Consider the following 18,611-nt stretch of genomic DNA (forward strand, 5'->3'; position numbering starts at 1 on the left):
ACAGTACTATAGTCTGTCCTTTCAAAGAGTGCTTCTGCTATAAGGAAGAGCAGGTTATAGGGCAACTTTGCCAGGCACATCTCTCACTGTGAGTCCTGCAATTCATGAAGCATTCCCTGTACAAGAAAACTTTCTAGACATAAGGAACTGGCTGAGACATAGCCTTTGGGATCAGATACAACGTGCCAGTATCTTCTCTCTGATACAACTGTGTTGTCAACCAGCCAAGATAGATTAGGCCATAATATTAGCCTGCTAAAAATATAGCCTTTGAAACAAAGGGAAAAAAGTAGCTTTTGAATATAATTTCCTTCTGTTCAGAAGAATATTTTTTCTGTCATATGTGAATTTTTTTAAAGATTTTATTCATTTATCTTTAGAGGGGAAGGGAAGGAGAGAGGGAGAGAAATATCAATGTATGGTTGCCTCTTGTGTGTCCCCTGCTGGGAACTGGCCTGAAACCCAGGCATGTGCCCTGACTGGGACTTGAACCGCGATCGTGTGGTTCTCAGGCCCGAGCTCAATCCACTGAGCTACATCGGCCAGGGCATATGTGAATTTTTTTAACTTGCCAGACAGAACGAAAAAGAAATTTTGAATAGAATTATTTTGCAAACTACATCCTCAAGCAGTGATTGTCTCTCCATTGTTGGGTGCCAAATTTCTTTTTTAAATTTTTTATTTATCATTTTAATTGCTATTCTATCATAGTTATCCCATTTTATCCCCCTTTTCCCTCCTCCATCCATCCTACCTGCCTCCCGCAGTCAATTCCCACACTATTGTCCATGTCTGTGGGTCATTCCACATGTTCTTTGACAAATACCTTTCCCTTCTTTCCAAACTTCTTAAAAGAATAATCTGCACAATATTTCTCACTTTTTCTTTACACATATTCTCTTAAACCTTTGGAAAACTCATATGCAAACACACAAAACCTACTGAAATTATTCTTTAAGGTCACTGCCAGCCTTGTATTTGCCAAATTCTATGACTTTTATCGCATTGCTAATCTTTCTCAACCCTACGCATATAACACTGATTTCTCTCTATTTGAAATGTTTTTCTCCCTTAACTTCCTTTGCACATTCCTCATTCTCTTTCTGACTCTTCTGTTTTGTGTTCTCTTCTTTATTTTGCCTTCAAAGAATCTTCATTAAAATTTGTTAAGATTCCTGTTTCTCTTCTATTATTGCTGTATTTACTGCATTGTTATAGTCTCTCTAGAGATTCATGAAATAATATTTCAAGATAAGATCCACAACTGTCCCACGGCTAATTTAGCATCTTTTATGTAACTCTGGCCTCTCCCTTCAACTGTTTATTTAATGATAATACCATTCTCATAAGAGTCATTACACGTAACCTGGACTAATAACTGTAGCTTCTGACTGCACAGCCATGTTCTGTTTTCTCATTTCTGCTCAGTAAACGCAGTGCTGTCCTTCCTCCTTTACTCAAACCAACAATTCTTCTATGAGCACAAATTCTTCTGTAAATACCACAGAAGAAACACACATTTCTCACTTGGCATTTAAAACCCTTACTAGTACATCGCCAATGTATCTATCCTAGTTTATTTCTTGTACATAGCCTGTATCTCAATCTGGATTTGTTTTATGTTTTCTAAATATTTTTGCATTGCTGCCTGCCACCCTCTGTTGAAATCTGTTCCCTCTATTTTGAATACACTCTCACAGTTTCATCTTGTCAACAGTAAGTCTTCTCTGTAAAGCCCTTCCTTATGTTCTCAACCAGATAGAATATCCCCTGCCTTTGCATTGTATAGCATTTTACTTTTTCTTCTCTTAGCTTACAGAAAATATGAATTTACCTTACCTAACTACTAGATTCTGAACTCCTCTGTATATGTACTCATTTTTATATCTAAGGTCTAGTAAATTAACAGGTAAATGTGTATTGAACTTTTTTCTTCCTATTATTTTACATTTCTTGAACACATGGATTTGTAACCTAAACCAGAAGTTGTTTCAGTACTTTTTATGCCAGCTCTGTGGCTCCTGTTTGCTACTTTTTTATATTTTATACCTCTTTGTTGAAGTGCTCACTGTGTTTATCTATACTTCTCCCATGTTTATGATCATTACTTTAAACTCTTTATCAGGTAAATTACTTATCTCCATTTCATCAAGGTTTTTTTCTAGAGTTTTGTTTTATTATATCATTTGAACATATTCCTGTGTTTCCTTATTTTGCTTGATTTTCTGTTTGTTGCTATGTATTAGGCTAAATAGTTATACCACTCAGTTTTAAAGGAGTAGCCATGTGTAAGAAATAAACTAATTGTTCAGCCTTGCCTTAGCTCTTGGTTGTCTCTCAGAGCTTTGTGATTACCTAAGCACCCTGATTTATTCTTAATAGGTCCCAGTTGTTGAGAGTGTGCCAAGACCATCTAGTGTTTGAAAGGGAGGAATATTGGTCAGCACATAGTTTCAGGTTGATTAGACAGCAGCTTTTAAAGTAGGCAAAAATGTACAATGCCATGGAACCACAAAGGTAAACCCTGCTGGCCTCTAGACCAGGTGATCTGCAGGTAACCCCTAGGCAACATTTGCAAATATTGGGGCTCCAAATGAGTATATAAGCTTCCTTTCTGGGAGGTACCAGTGAGCTGTAGCAAGGCCAAGCAAGAGTGCGAGAGTGGTGTCCCCTGGCATGCGTTCCCTAAGACCAGCTCTGTGGCCTCTAGATGTGTGGCAGACCTGCCCCTATGTGGAGGCTACAGGGCAAGTGGGTGTTTCTGTCTGCAGCCTGTGCAATGCTTGAGGGGTCATAGACTGTGAAGAATTGTCTCTCTCTGGTTGTTTAAGTCCCATGGGGCCCAGAAGTGCAACCCTCCCTCATGACTCCCAGAGCCAGGCAATCAAGGGCCCATGTGGAGTGTGCGTGCCTACTGGCTTTAGCAGGGCAACATGAGACAGCAAAGGAGGGGTGTTCCTCTGACTAGTGAGGCTGCACGAGGGCACAGAGCTGGGGAATGCCAGCCAGCTTTATCAAGACAGTGAGAGAACCAGGGCCTGGCACACCTGCTGGTTTTGATGAGGGAGGATGAAAGTGCCTTTGGCAGGATGGTGGGAGAGTGCTGTGTCTGCACGCACTTACCAGTGCTAGGAGGGAGAGGGAAAACAAACAGTGGTGCCTGCCAGTTCCTCTGTCTCTAGAGAGAGTGCCAGCAGTGTCCTGTCCCTCCAGAGATGCTTTGTAATTAGCAGATGAATCTCCTTCACGTATAATCTAGGTGCTTTTCAAACTGCAGCTTTTGCCCTGGCTCCTGGGGCCAGAGAGTCTGCATGAGAGCCCTGCAAAACCAGAATCTCAGTTCTCAACAGCCCTTTGGGTCTTGCGGATACAAGCCCCATTGGATTATAAATCCAGGCGTTTCAGGGACTGACCTGTCTGGTGCAGGTACTAAGAGCTGGAGTGTTTGATGTGGGGCATGAACTTGCTCCTCAGAAGCTCTGTATTTGTGACATCCTTCTCGATTGTGCAGGGTTTTTTTTTGGGGGGGGGGTTGTTTTGTTTTCCGCAAAACCACATCTTCCCTCCTCCTATCCATCTTGTTATGCTCTGTTAATCCTTTGTTGTGGAGGAGCTGTTCAGCCAGTTTTCAGGTCTTTTTCAGAGGAAATTGGTGTGTCTATGGGAAAAGGTGAGTTCCGTATATTCTTATGCCACCATCTGGAACTGCCCTTTTTGCTCTTCATGGGAAGGGTATTTATTAGTCACAGGAAAACAAATCAGAGTAAAAATCTCACTGGTAAATGACATATATAGCAAAGGGAGTGGATTAATCATAAAGCTAGTGTGAAGGTTTAAAGACAAAAGTAATAAAATGTATATAACTATAATAAATAGTTAAGGGATACACAAAATAAAAAGAAGTAAAATATTACATCAAGAACATAAAATATGGTGGAAGAGTAAAAATGGAGTTTTAGAATGAGTTCAAACTTAATTTACTGTCAACTTCAATAAACCATTTTATACATATAAATGCTGTCCTATGTAACACTCATGGTAACCACAAAACAAAAACCTAAAATAGATACACAAAAGATAGTAAGAAAGGAATGTAAGCATAATACTAAATAAAGTCATCAAGCCACAGGAAGAGAGCAAGAGAAGAAAAGAACAGAGAAAAACTATAAAACAATCAGGAAAATGCCAGTAAGTACATACCTACCAATAGTTATTTAAATGTGACTTGACTAAATTCATCAATCAAAAGACATAAAGTGGCTGAATGGATTAAAAAGCAAGACCCACCTATATGCTGCATGTAAGAGACTCACCTCAGATGTAAGGAGACACACAGACTGGAAGTGAAGGGATGGCAAAATATGTTGTGTGCACATTGAAACCAAAAGAAGTTGATATAACTATACTTATATCAGACAAAATAAACTTTAAAAAAAACAATTGTAATAAAAGACAAAAAATGAGAATTACATGATGATAAAGGGGCCAATCCAAGAAGAAGATGTAACTTTTATAAATATTTATGCATGCAACATAGGAGCACCAATTGACAGCAGCATAATAATGGTAGGTGACTTGAATATCCCACTTGCATCAATGGATAAGATTATCCAGACAGAAAATCAATACAGAAACTTTGGCCTCAATACATTAAACCAGATGAAATTAATAGATAAATATAGAACATTTCAAAACATCATTCAAAAACTGGAGAATGCACATTTGTCTCAAGTACACATAGAACACTCCTCAGGATAGATCATTTGTTAAGCCAAAAAACAAGTCTCAGTAAATTTAAGATTGATACCACATTAAGCATCTTTACAACCACAATTATATGAAACCAGAAGTCAATTACAGAAAGAAAACTGGAAAAACACAATTATATGGAAATTCAACAATACGCTGCTGAACAACCAGTGGGTCAATGGAGAAATCAAAAAATACCTTAAGACAAATGAAATGGAAATACGATGTATGAATATCTAATGCAGCAAAAGCAGTTTGAAGAGGCCAGTTCACATTAATGTAGGCCTATCACAAGAAACAAGAAAAATCTCGAATAAACGTTCTAACTTTACACCTAGAGAAACTAGATAAAGAAGAACAATAAAGCCAAAAGTGAGTAGAAGAACCGAAACAATAAAGATCAAAGCAGAAATGAAATGGAGACTTCAAAGACAATAGAAAATATCAAAGAAACGAAGAGGTGGTTCTTCCAAAAGACAAACAAAATTGACAAGCTTTTACTTAAACTCTTTAAGAAAAAAGTGAGGGCTCAAATATATAAAATCAGAAATAAAGGAGAAGTTACAACCGATACTGATATCACAGAAATACAAAGGATCATAGGAGACTGTTGAGCAATTATGGACCAACACTTTGTACGACCTAGAAAAAAATGGATCAGTTCCTAGAAACATACAATCTTTGAAGACAAATCATGAACAAATAGAAAACCTGGATAGAAAAATTATTAGTAAGGAGATTGAATCAGTAATCAAAAACTCCCCAACAAACAGCCTCCACTATTGTGGCTCAGTTGGTTGGGTGTTGTCCTGCAAACTGAAATGTTACTGGATGAATTCCCAGTCAGAGCACATATCTGGGTTGTAGGTTCGGTCCTTGGTCTGGGTGTTTATGGAAGGTAACCAGTCGATGTCTCTTTCTTACACCAATGTGTCTCTCCCTCTCACCCTCCCTTTCCCTCTCTCTAGAAAAAAAATCTATTCCAATAAACAAAAGTCTAGGACCAGATGGCTTCCAGATGGCTTCACTGGTGAATTCTACTGAACATTTAAAGATGTAATACCAATCCTTTTCAAACTCTTCTGAAAATTGAAGTGAAGAAAACTCCTCCAAACTCATTTTATGAAGCCATCATTTCCCTGATACTATAACCAGATAAAGACATCACAAGAAAAGTAAATGACAGGCCAATATCTGTGATGAATATAGATGCAAAAATTCTTAACAAGATCTTAGGGAACTGAATTCAACAATGCATTAAAAAGATCATCCACTGTGATCGACTGAGATTCAGTCTAGGGATGCAAGGATGATTCAACACCTGCAAATCAATCATAGTGGTACACCACATTAACAAAATGAAAGGTAAAATCATATAGTGACTTTAATAGATGCATATAAAAGCATTTGACAAAACTTAACATCAATTTATGATTTATAAAAAATCCCAAAAATTGAGTATAAAAGGAACATACCTCAATATAACAATACAGAAAACATCATACTAAATCACACTTGGGTGAAAAGCTGAAAACCTTTCCTTTAAATCAAAGAAGAAGACAAGGATGCCCATTCTCACCCATTTTAGTTAGGCAAGAAAAGAAATGGCATCCAGGTTGAATAGGAAGAAGTAATACTGTCTGTATTTTCAGATGACCTGATTTTATATATAGAAAATCCTAAAGATCTAGCTAAAAACTGTTAACAACTGATCTACTAACTCAGTAAAGTTACAGGATATAAAATCAATATACAAAGATTGTTACACTAACAATTAACTTTCATAAAGAGAAATTAAGAAAACTATTCCATTTTTAATTACATAGAAAGTAATGAAGCACCTAGAAATAAATTTAACCAAGGAAGTGAAAATTATAAGACATTGGTGGAAAAATTTGAAGAAAACAAATAAATGGAACTATATTCCAAATTTAAGGATTAGAAGTTATTATTGTTAAAATGTCTGTATTACCCAGGCAACCTACAGATTCAATGCGATCCCTATTAAATTCCAATGGCATTTTTCACAGGAAGAGAATAAACAATTCTATAAACAATGAAACTGCAAAGGACTCCAAATAGCTGAGAGCAATCTTGAGAAACAAGAACAAAGCTTAAGACATCACACTTCCTGATTTCAAATGTTACTACAAGGCTGGAGTGAATAAATAATATGGTATGGGCATAAAGCAGAAGCATAGACCAGTAGAAAAAAAGAGAGAGAACCTAGGAATAACTCTGCATATTAGTGGTCAATTAATTTGTGACAAAAAGGACAAGAATATACAATGGGCAAAGGAGAGTCTCTTCAAAAGATGGTACTAAGAAAACTGGACAGCCACATGCAAAAGTAGGACACTAGATCAATATTTTATGCCATACAGAAAAATTAATTCAGTATGGATTAAATACTTGAATGTAAGACCTAAACCTATAAAGCTCCTAGGGGGAAAAAAAAAAACATAGGCAGTAAGCTTTTTAACATTGGTCTTAGCAATGATTCTTTGGACAGGACTCCAAAAACAAAGACAATAAAAGCATGAATATACAGTTGGGACTACGTCAAACTAAAAAGCTTCTGCAAAAGGAACTATCAACAAAGTGAAAAGAAAGCCTTCTGAATGGAAGAAAATATTTACAAATCATGTATCCAATAAGGGGTTAATATCCAAAATACATAAAGAACTCATAGAGAACAGGCTGATAGTGACCAGAGGGGAGAGGGGAGGGAATTTCAGGGGAAAAGGGGAAGGGTTTACAGGAACAAGTATAAAGGACACATGGACAAAAACTAGGGGTATAGGCTGGGATGGGAGTAAAAGACAGAAAACTGTACTTGGACAACAATTTAAATAATTTTTTCCAAAAAAAAGAACTCATATAACTGAGTAGCAAAAAACAGACCATCTTATTTTTAAAATTGGGTAGAGGATCTGAATAGTCATTTTTCCAAAGAAGTCACAGATGGCCAATAGGCATACAGAAAGATACTCAACATACTCAGCATCATTAATCATCAAGTAAATGCAAATCAAAACTAAAATAAAATATCAGCCCTGGCTGGTGTGGCTCAGTGGATTAAGCACCAGCCTGCGAACCACAGGGTTGCTGGTTCGATTCCCAGTTAGGGCACATGCCTGGGTTGCTGGCCAGGTCCTCAGTTGAAGACACACAAGAGACAACCACACATTGATGTTTCTCTCCCTTTCTTTCTCTCTCTGTCTAAAAATAAAATAAATAAAATCTATAAAAATAAAATGAAATATCATTTCACACCAGTTAGAATGACTGTAATGAAGAAAAGAAAAAGTGTTGGTGAGGATTTGGAGAAAAGGGAACCCTCATGCCCTATTGGTAGGAAGGTGCAAGGTCTTTCCAGAAGGTATTCATCCATTTAATATGAAAAATAGAGGCATTTATTGAAGAAGATACAAGAAACATTGTACATAGAACAATGATGCCTCAGTCCCCTTCAAAGTAGGCACCTTGGGACCTCACACAGTTCTCTCAGTCATTAGTTGCCCTGTTGTATTTTCCTAAATCTCACTGACAGTCTGGAATCTGTTCCCTTTCAAAGGTGACTTTAATTTTGAAAAAGGGCAGATGTCACAGGGCACCAGATCTGGGGTGTAGGGGGTCTGAGTCACCTGTGTGATTTAATGTTTCACCAAAAAACTCTGCATGAGATGGGATGCACATGCAGGTGCATTGTCATGATGAAGCTGCCAATCACCAGTTGCCCATAGCTGCAGCCTTTTTAATCATTCATATAGTTTCTGAGGAGGCATGTGCAAGCTTAACACAAAATTTGATGCAGATTCATTGCTCTACTTGCTGAGCCATTTTGAATGTGATGGTCACACAGTACACATGCTCACTCAACAACGTCTACCACCTCCACTGACTAGTACAGTGAAGTTGTCATTGTTCACACAGGTGCATTCCAGTCCACTCTAATTAGCTGCCAGGTTTCATAGGTATCACATAAACCAATCTTGTTATATTAAAAATAGATGGACTTTTTCCTGACAGACCTCAAAAATTGGTGCAGCCACTGTGGAAAACAGGATGGAGGTTCCTCAAAAGATCAAAAATAGAACTACTATATGATCCAACAGTTCCACTTCTGGGTATTTATCCAAAGGAAACAAAAACACTAATTTGAAAAATACACAGAGGTGGACAAAAGTGGACTTACAGTTGTAATACAAATAAATAATACAAGAATACATCGTTTCAGGTACTCTCAAAAAATAGGCAAACCTATTTTTGCTCACCCTTCTATGCACCCTGTTCACTGAAGCATTATTTACAATCACCAAGATGCGAAAAACCCAAATGTTACTAATGGATGAATGGACAAAGATGGTGTCATACACATGCATGTACACACACATGCACAAGGGGATACTATTTATCCATAAAAATAATTAAATCTTGCTATTTGCTGAAACATGGGTGGATCTTGAGGGTATTATGCTAAGTGAAATAAATCAGACAGAGAAAGAAAAGAAAAATACTGTATGATTTCACTTATGTGTGGATTCTAAGAAAACAAGCCAAAATCAAACTCAGATACGGGTTTGTGGTTACCAGAGGGAAAGGCCCAGTTAGGGGCTGGGTGAACTGGATGAAAGGGGTTCGAGAGATACAAACTTCCCATCGTAAAATAAATGTTATGGGGATGTTACATACAACACAGTTACTATAGTCAACAATATTGTATTGCATAATTAAAAGGAGCTGAGAGGGTAAATCTTAAAAGTTCTCATCACAAGAAAAAAATGATGTAACTTTGTATGGTGATGAACGGGTAACTAGATTTATTGTTGTGATAATTTCATAATGTATACAGATACTGAGTCACTATGTTATACACCTGAAACTGATATAATGTTATATGTCAATTATACCTCAATTTAAAAAGAGAGACTGAATACCGCAGTTTTTACAACATCTACTGGATTGTAAATTCCATAAGGACAGGGACTATGTTTGAATTTGAAACTCAGTGCCTTTCAGCACCCGGGCCTGTCACATACTGGACACTCATATGTGTTTGTTTATTGGCTGAGTAATCAATTCTGATGTGAAGTCATAGGCTGGACCTATACTAAAGGGATTTCAAAGATAAAATTTAGAATTAGTTAAATGAAATATAATGATTACAGATGATTTAAAACCAGGATGTTGTGCTAGCAATGTAACGTGTGTATTTTCTGTTATATGTTTTTCCTAAAAGGGACCTGTTGGTTTACCTGGAGAAGTTGGCATGGTTGGAGGCATTGGTGAAAAGGTAATTTCTTTCATTATTTTGTTAAGTAGTGAGACTTTTAAGCTATACTCAAGAATAGGTATTCATATGATATTTTATGTTAATTAGAAATCACCCATAATTTCAAACTCTTTTCAAACCTATACTGAATCTCTTAAATATATTGAAATATAGCTAATAGCATATATGCTTCTAATTTTTAAAACACAGAGTTCATTTGGGTTGTAATGATGCAGTTGAAAAGAAGAGTTGAGACCGATGGTCTAGGTTTATGACTAGAAAATATTTAAAACTGCCTTATGAGAGCAAGCCCCCTAATGGGAGCAGTTTTGAAACAGAAAATAAGATATCACTACCAGATCGAAGTCCCAGTCATGTTCTTATCTCCACTTGTAAGCTAGTATGGACATTTCTGCCTATGGTGATAGAAATTGTCATCCACTCAACGATTACTTAGAACTCATTACTTCAGGAGTGGCTTTTACATATTGAGTTTCAAATTTTAGGAGACTTTTTAAAAATAAGTAATATTTTTACTTGAAATCAACAAGGGCATTATTATTTTTAAAGGATTCTTATAATTGACTAGTAGGTAATAAACTACTGGATCTTTAACTGAAACCTGACTTGCTGAATATAAATTATAGGTATGATTGTCTAGTACAATTACTATGCAAGACTAGTCTTGTGAATAATTAAGTAGAGCCAGGACTGGAAGCAAATTAGATAATATTCTAGTTATTTGCATCTGAAATTTTTAAGTCAAACTCAACATATGTAATATTAATCATTTCCCACACTCAAACTGGTTTCTTCCCAATTATTTTATTTCAATTAGTGTGTCTTATACCCACCTTTATTCCTCCGGTCTTCTGGAACAGGGTGAACCCATCCTGAGTTTCTCTTTTCCTACTTCCTCTATGCCTAATCTTTCAATAAATCTCAGAGATTTTTCTTGGCAATTCATCCTTTCTAATAGTCCAAAGCCACACCCTCAGACATACTCTTATCAGTTTATCTTCAATGTACTCTCTATTTTATCTACATTCTTCATACTGTAAGCAGAAGACTCATGTTGATGGGTCATGATGAAACATTTTGAAAAACCTTCGTTGGCCGCCTGTTGTTGACCCTATGAACTTCTCTACTTGTCTGTCAAAATACTACATAGTTTCGGTCTGATCAGTTTATTCAACAAATTCTCTAATATTCTCCAATATAAACCTTTCTCTCCCCTCCATCTGATCTGTTATATACTTGTTTCTATTCCTGTTCTTACTGTTTTCTTAGGTTAGAGAATCCTCTCCCCCCTATTTCTTTAAAGCCTAACTGTAGGACTCAAATAAATCCATCTCTTCCATAAAGTCCTCCCAGATTTCCCTGATCCTTCTTGATTTTTCCCTTCCTAAATTTAGAATAAGTACCACACAACTTAAATTTTAATTGTGTTGTTGATTTACCTTGTTGTTGTTAGTGTCTTGCCTCCAGTTACTTAAGGGTAGACTTTAAGTCAGTTTTCTGTTAAATCTCTCCTCTCACTTAGTGCATTAAAAGTGCTTAATAAGCCCTGACTGGTGTGGCTCAGTGGGCTGGGTGTCATCCCACAAAGCAAAAGATTGCCAGTTCGATTCCCAGCCAGGGCGCATGCCTGGGTTGCAGGTTCAGTCTCTGGTTGGGGCATTTGTGAGAGGTAACCAGTTGATGTTTGCCTTGCACATCGATATTTCTCTCTCCATTTCTCCCTCCATTCCCCTTTCTCTAAAAATAAATAAAATCTTTAAAAAATAAATAAAAGTGTTTAGTATAAACTTACTGATTTTCAAATTAACAATATGACCAATATAAAATGAGCTCAGTTCATACAATTTAGATAGTTTTATGATTTTTCACTCTGATTTAGTTACTTCTATACTAGGTCAAATCTACACTAACATTTTGACAATCCCAAGATTTTTAAAGTGAATTAGTTTAGTCCTTTTAATCTGCTAGGGATATTTTTGATTATCATGATCATCCAAAATTATTTCTGTGAGTAAAATTTTGTTGAGTAGTTATATTTTAGTCAATTTTCATAGCATGCTTTGATACTTTTACTATTCTTATATTTTATATGTGGTAAAATTGTAAGCATTTCTACTTCTAAAACTTTAACATGTGATGCAGACTCAATCTTAAATCCTAGTTATATTTTCTTAATTTTAATAAGACTTTTAGTATTTCATCCCTTGAAAAATATTTTAAGAAGATTTTTGTTATGTTAAAATCTAACAACTTTAGGGTAAAAATGCAAATTTTTAAATTTTAAAAATATAATATTTCATGGCTCAAAATAAAATAAAATGATAAAAAATTATGAATTATAATAACAAGTACATGTAAGTTATGATTCTGATGGACAGTTTTTCTGTCTAGGCTTAATTCAATTATGAGTAATTAACCTTCCTTAATGTTTCTCTTCTTTCTTTAAGGGAGAGCGTGGAAGTCCAGGCCCAGTAGGTCCCCAGGGGGAAAAGGGCGCTATGGTAAGAGTTCAGTGATTTGAAAGATACATTTCCAAAGAACATTGCAAAGTTAAGACATTCCAGAGGTGAAATTGTCTTGAGTGAAATTTAAGAGAAAAGTGCTATTTTATGGTAAATTACCTTTAGAATTTTCTTCTCCTTTAAATGGTTTACCTTCCAGAAGGCTCTATGGCACTAAAAAGCTTGCAAATCAGATGTCCTGGTCAGATGTTTCTAAATGTGACAGGAACTAGCACAAAGGATTATTATCAATAAAAGAATCCTTGCTTTCAGAAAATACATTGTGATGGATCTGGTGGCACACAACACTGCCTACAAATTTTTTTTCCTAAGTTACTCTTTAATTTTGGCTTCTGTATTATGAGAAAAGCAGTATATGGTTGGGGTTTTTGTTTTGTTTTGATTTTTTGTTTGTTTGTTTGTTTAGGTCTCTGCAGTTTCAGCTAGGAAATTTAAATGCCCATAGACTAATCAACTTCAGGAACTATTACTTTCTAAGACGTTCCCTGAATCCATGTTAATACTATAGAGGTTGTGGTTCGTCTAAAAATTAGACAGCTAGGATGTTTGTACACATTCACATTAATTATTTATGGAATTCCTTGGCTCCTGAAAATGATATGATCTCATAAACTATATAACAGACTTCAGAAGATAAATTACTCCTCTCCTCTTAATAGGGTATTATGTGTGATTCTGCCTAATTAATTTCTTTTGTAGGTAAAGACTTTCTAATAATGGGACACACAGCTTTTATGTTATTATTTTTTTTACTTCTATTGTTTGTCTATGGAACATTTCCTATGGCCTCTTACATCCTAGATAAGAGAAAAAAATCATATAAAACCATTACTTTTTATTACTATTTATAATTTACTGTTTTTTCTTTAGTGAAAATAAATGAGTTATAATGGACAGCTTATGTCTTTTATTTTTTTTATTCAAATTATAGGGCTATCCAGGTCCTCCTGGGGTTCCAGGACCCATAGGTCCCCTGGGCTTACCTGTAAGTACAGAAACTTTATATCCCTTTCCATGATGTCTGTTTGAATCTAAATCTGTCATTTCAGTTATGCTATGTATTTTTTTGTTTTTATGCAGAATAAGTAATATGGAAACTGACTGCTGCTTTTCTCCCCAGTCAATGCAAAAGATTCTAGAATATGTTGTGGTATCTTAAACTTCCTCACCTCTACTTGTTACATTATTTACTGTTCACTTGTAATAGTACAACCAGTCTTAGTTCTGCTGCCTAAAACTAAGAAAAGAAAAAACACTTAAACTGTCTTTCAAATAACCACATATAAGAAAACAAGGTCAATAATCAGGGTTAGAAGTGAGGTCAACTGAGTATACGAATCACAAGTGGAAGTCCCAACATATTTTTTAGGAATTTGCAAATATTATTTTTAGCCAAACACAATTCACAGAAAATATACATTTATTAAACAAAAATAGTTTTTTAAAAATAGAATATTTTAATATTCTATTATTAATTTAATATAATATAATATAATACATTTATGTAATATAAAACTAATATAATTTTTAATATTCTATTTTTAAAAACTATTTTTGTCTAAAATAGAAGATGAAATCTGGTCTCTTAAGGGATAAAGCTTGCTTATCAAAATTTAACAGTGATTGTGAGCTTAAATAGGAAAAAGGTCAGCCTTTATAATCCCCTAAACAAAACTATTCTTATCAGAAATAGTTTATGCTATTTTGTGAAGCTTGTGTTTTGAATACAAGTCCGATGTTATAGTATAGTGAATGACGTGTTCACTTCTAAAAATAGGGGAAATGATCTAGGGTATGAGTTATCAGTCTTTTTCTTCATGTAAGATAATAAATAAATTTGAGATCTGTAAAAGTTCACTGTTTTTACCTACCTAATGTTATATAGATAAATTTTGTTTTCTGATTCTCTTTTTTAAATACTGTTTTCTTAATATTTTATTTATTTTTAGAGAGAGGGGAAGGGAGGAAGAAAGAGGGGAAACACCAATGTGTAATTGCCCCTTGGGCGCCCCCTACTGGGGACCTGGCCTGGCCTCCAACCCAGGCATGTGACCTGACTGGAAATCAAACTGGTGACCCTTTGGTTTGCAGGCTGGCACTCAATCCACTGAGCCACACCAGCCAGGGCTCAAGTTAAGTCTTTATTGAAGACTATAAAGCAGGGATGTCAAATTCATTTTCATGGGGGGCCACATCAATCTTGAAGTTGCCTTCAAAGGGCTGGATGTAATTTCAACTCTTTAACAGTTATAATTTATACAGTCCTAAAATTATTTCAGCCCTCTGAATGGAACCATGAGGCTGATGTGGCCCCTGGTGAAAATGAGTTTGACACCCCTGCTATAAGGCATAAAAATAATTCATTGTAATTGATTTAATAGTAACTTAATTTTTATTGCAGGCTCTTTTTGTGGCATATTAACTTGAAACATTTTGTGGCTTTTTTCATAATAACAGAAAAAATATATTTTTACGTTATGAGATTATCATAAATGTCTAGAATCATGGGGACGAGAACTCACAATGACAGCCATTGCTTCTTCAGCGAACCAGGCAGGTTAGACTGGTCAGGCCGGCTAAACTGGTGTCTTCCCCACTACTGCTCCGTGAATGTTCCTCCAGAAAAACTACTTTTGTACTGAATATGAAAATCTTCCCTTTCCTTGTTCAAGGTATAAATGCCTAGAAATGAAACTTCTCCAAATAGTAGGAAACATCAAAAACATAATATTAGGGGAGGAAAATATGGTAATTTTTGAATAATTAAAGCATATTTTAAGGAGACTAATCAATTTTATGCTGGGAGTTCCCCAGGAGAATTACATATCATAAGAATAACTATTATTCTGGTAACATGCCTGTGAATTTTGTAACTGATTTTTAAATTTTCAACATGTAGGGTCACGTGGGGGCAAGAGGACCACCTGGGAGTCAAGGTCCAAAAGGCCAAAGAGTGAGTTACCTGATGAAGAAAGTACCTTAACCTCAAAGAGTGACTTCATAGTGATTTGTTCAACAAAATAACTTCATATATTCTAGGCTGTGCTTAGATATTATTGGATTTTTCCCTTGTTTTCATTATATTAGATAAACTACCTACATTTATTGCCTCATAATCATTTGTATTTATAAAACCAAACATTTCTTCTCCATTTGTGACAAGTTTCACTAATTCATATAGGATTCTTCTTTTTTACTCCCAACTTCCAGTTTCATTCTTTGAGGGAACTGTAAATGTGAAGACGTTTATATACATTATTTTTATACTCACAAGAGGCTCACATAGCAAGGAATAGTAACACCACAACAAAACCAGAGCAGTGGGGAGTAAAATGAAGATACACACAATGAACAAGAGCTTTTTAATGGTAAATCAGAGTGATGTAGTAATCACTAGCTAATAATTATGCATACAGAATTAAATGAAAAATCTTTTTTCTTTAAAGAAATAAGAATCACAATTCGTTGCATGCCTGTCACATGCCTAACACTTTTACATATATTGTCTTACTTAATACTCAAGGCCACCCTAACAAGGGGAGGCAGTGTCCCAGGTATGGTATCACAGGTGAGGAGAATGGGGCCCAGAGAGCTTCAGTGCACAGACACACACAGAAATGGCACAACTAGAGTGCAGACCGTCGTGTGCCTGACGCCGAAGCCGGTGCCTGTTCAACACCACGTGGAACACTAAGGAGTATTTGTTCCTTGATTGATTTGAATATGTGGGCTTTAAGAATTCTCTTTTCTCCCTTGGCTTTATCTTGACTTTTATAGCTAGTGAAGAAAATACTTTAAAATTTTAAGAACATGGCCTCCATCTGACAAAAGTTAAAAGCAAAACAAAAATTGCTGTCTTCCAGTTGGCAAATGGGAGAAAAGTGTTAGAAGTGTTCAGTTTGAAATAATGGCTGCAATTTCGTGTCCTGTGTTTTAGGTGAAGATTGAAGACTGAGAGCACATTTGTCATATTATTTCTTTTCTAAAAAATGTTTTTCCATACTGGGTGATAGAGTTACAGTCCATAAATAATTGTGATGGCCACATCTGTTTTAGCCCAGATGAGATTTAAAACAGTAAAATAAAAAAATAATGGTAGATGATTTGTACTTAAACTGTCACTTAATGGTCTGTGTCCTGCCAGCATGCAGTACTTGGTCAGGTCAAATGTGTTTATTCAACTTTGTATTAGTCACAGTGGGGGAGTTCAACCAGTTTTGTGACACGTGGAAAAAAGAGGCAGTGCTCGTGCTTCTGGTGAATTGAGATCTTACTGAGCATCCAGTCAGAAGCCATGCACCCAAGCAGGATCGGTGCCTGAACCACTGTGCCCTCTCATGAGTCACATGGGACGTCCGTATGCACTCTGACTTTCTGACCTCCGCCAGTTCTCCGGGTAGATTATTACTATTTCCTGATGTGCCACATCGTCCTCAACTCTCCCCTCCTCCAGGATCTGTCTTCCCCGCATCCTTCAAATACATTTTCCTGATTCTCTCCCAAAATGGCTTCTCACAGTTATTTCAAGTTCAGCCAGTGCTTTTTAAACAAAAAGACTTTGGGTTTTGTTTAGAACAAAAATGCTTTCTTTACAGGGAAATTATTTCAAGCTGTCAGTGAACCTTGGGAATACGAAAAAGAACTTCTGAGGAAGAATGTAGTATCAGGAACTTGCATTCTAGTTGCTACCTGACATCTTCCTGCTTCTAGTCTCTTTCCCCTCAGTCCTTTTCCACCATGGGTAGGATTTTGGTACCCTAAATTGATTCTTCACCATGTTTTTCACTTAGGAAAAATGAGAACTATGTTCAGCCCACTGAGATCAATGAAAAGATTCCTGACTGGGAGCTCCTGAGCTCCAACCCTTCCCTGACATCCCAGAAGGGAGGGATCATTATTTCCAGCACATCTGCAAGGCCTCGGAGGCCCACAGTTGTGTCCCAGTACACTGGAGGCATGTTTGCACTGAGACCACACTGAGAACTCTCATTATGGAACTGGCGTTCTGACACCCTTGCTGTTCTGCCTGTGATTTATACTGTTAGGGAAGGCCATGTGAACATCAGAAATGGTAGGACTACTTCTCAGGGGGTCTTCCTGCCCATCTGCTTCTCTCCTGCCCATCCATGTGATTCTAACTAACATTTATTGATTTCCTGCATTTTGTCACACCCTCTTCTAGTACCATGGAAGATTCAAGGTTAACTATCCCTCAAAACTAGATCACATACTAGCTTATACTCTGGTGGCTTTTGAAGTGTTATGCAATATTCACACTTTTCTAGAGGCTAGGGAAATCTTAGGCAAGCAATAATGTCTGCCATCTCAGGAAACAACCTAAATAACTTAGTGTTATGAAATTTTTTCTAGTCCATTTTATGAAGGTTATCTAATCATGTCTCATATAGCTACAAAAGATATACAAGATTGGCTGAAAATATTATCCTCATAGTTTGAGATTCTTAGATGGGAAGGTTGGCATAAACTTAAAGTATTTTCATTCATCCTGGTACTCTAAGCTTTGCTTCCCCCTGTGAAATTTAGCTGAGGAATAGTTAAATAAGTGAAGTAAAGTAATTTAATATGCCAAAACTTATTAACAAAATATGCATAGTCATAGCCCTCATACAGAAAATGCAGGATAGCGGATTCTCTATTGCAGTACTAGAAAGGCATTGGCTTAGCCTTCTGGGTCACCAGGAATAAGCACAACCTAAGCTGTTGTCCCTTGAGGCTAAATAAGTTATCCTCTGGTGTCTCTCCAACACACACTTCTCTGTCCAGCTGCCCTGATAGGAGAGAGAACACTCAGAGCAAAGTTAACCTCGTCACCTTTCTTTCCCATGTTGACCCTGAGACAGCTTTAAATCTTGTACTCTTTCTCTAGAGTAGAAGAGGTTATAACTGAGGACAGGCATATAACTGAGTAATTTGTATTCTAATTATGCTACTTAAGAACTAAGTGGGGCCCTGGTGGTATGGTTCAGTGGATTGAGTGCCAGCCTGCTAACCAAAGAGTCTCTGGTTCCATTCCCAGTCAGGGC

At 36.3% G+C, this 18,611-nt stretch overlaps 1 protein-coding gene across 1 annotated transcript in view; it reads left to right on the forward strand.

The window, feature by feature from the left end:
• Positions 1-18,611, forward strand: part of COL24A1 (collagen type XXIV alpha 1 chain) — a 337,900-nt gene that overhangs the window by 186,064 nt on the left and 133,225 nt on the right. The window contains exons 25-28 of the mRNA XM_037060934.1: positions 9,992-10,045; positions 12,493-12,546; positions 13,499-13,552; positions 15,467-15,520. Coding sequence (XP_036916829.1) covers positions 9,992-10,045; positions 12,493-12,546; positions 13,499-13,552; positions 15,467-15,520 — 216 coding nt within the window. The remainder of the gene's footprint in view (positions 1-9,991; positions 10,046-12,492; positions 12,547-13,498; positions 13,553-15,466; positions 15,521-18,611) is intronic.

This window comes from Sturnira hondurensis, unplaced genomic scaffold (assembly GCF_014824575.4).
Source record: "Sturnira hondurensis isolate 20B ecotype Veracruz unplaced genomic scaffold, ASM1482457v3 Scaffold0013063, whole genome shotgun sequence".
NCBI lineage: Eukaryota > Metazoa > Chordata > Mammalia > Chiroptera > Phyllostomidae > Sturnira > Sturnira hondurensis.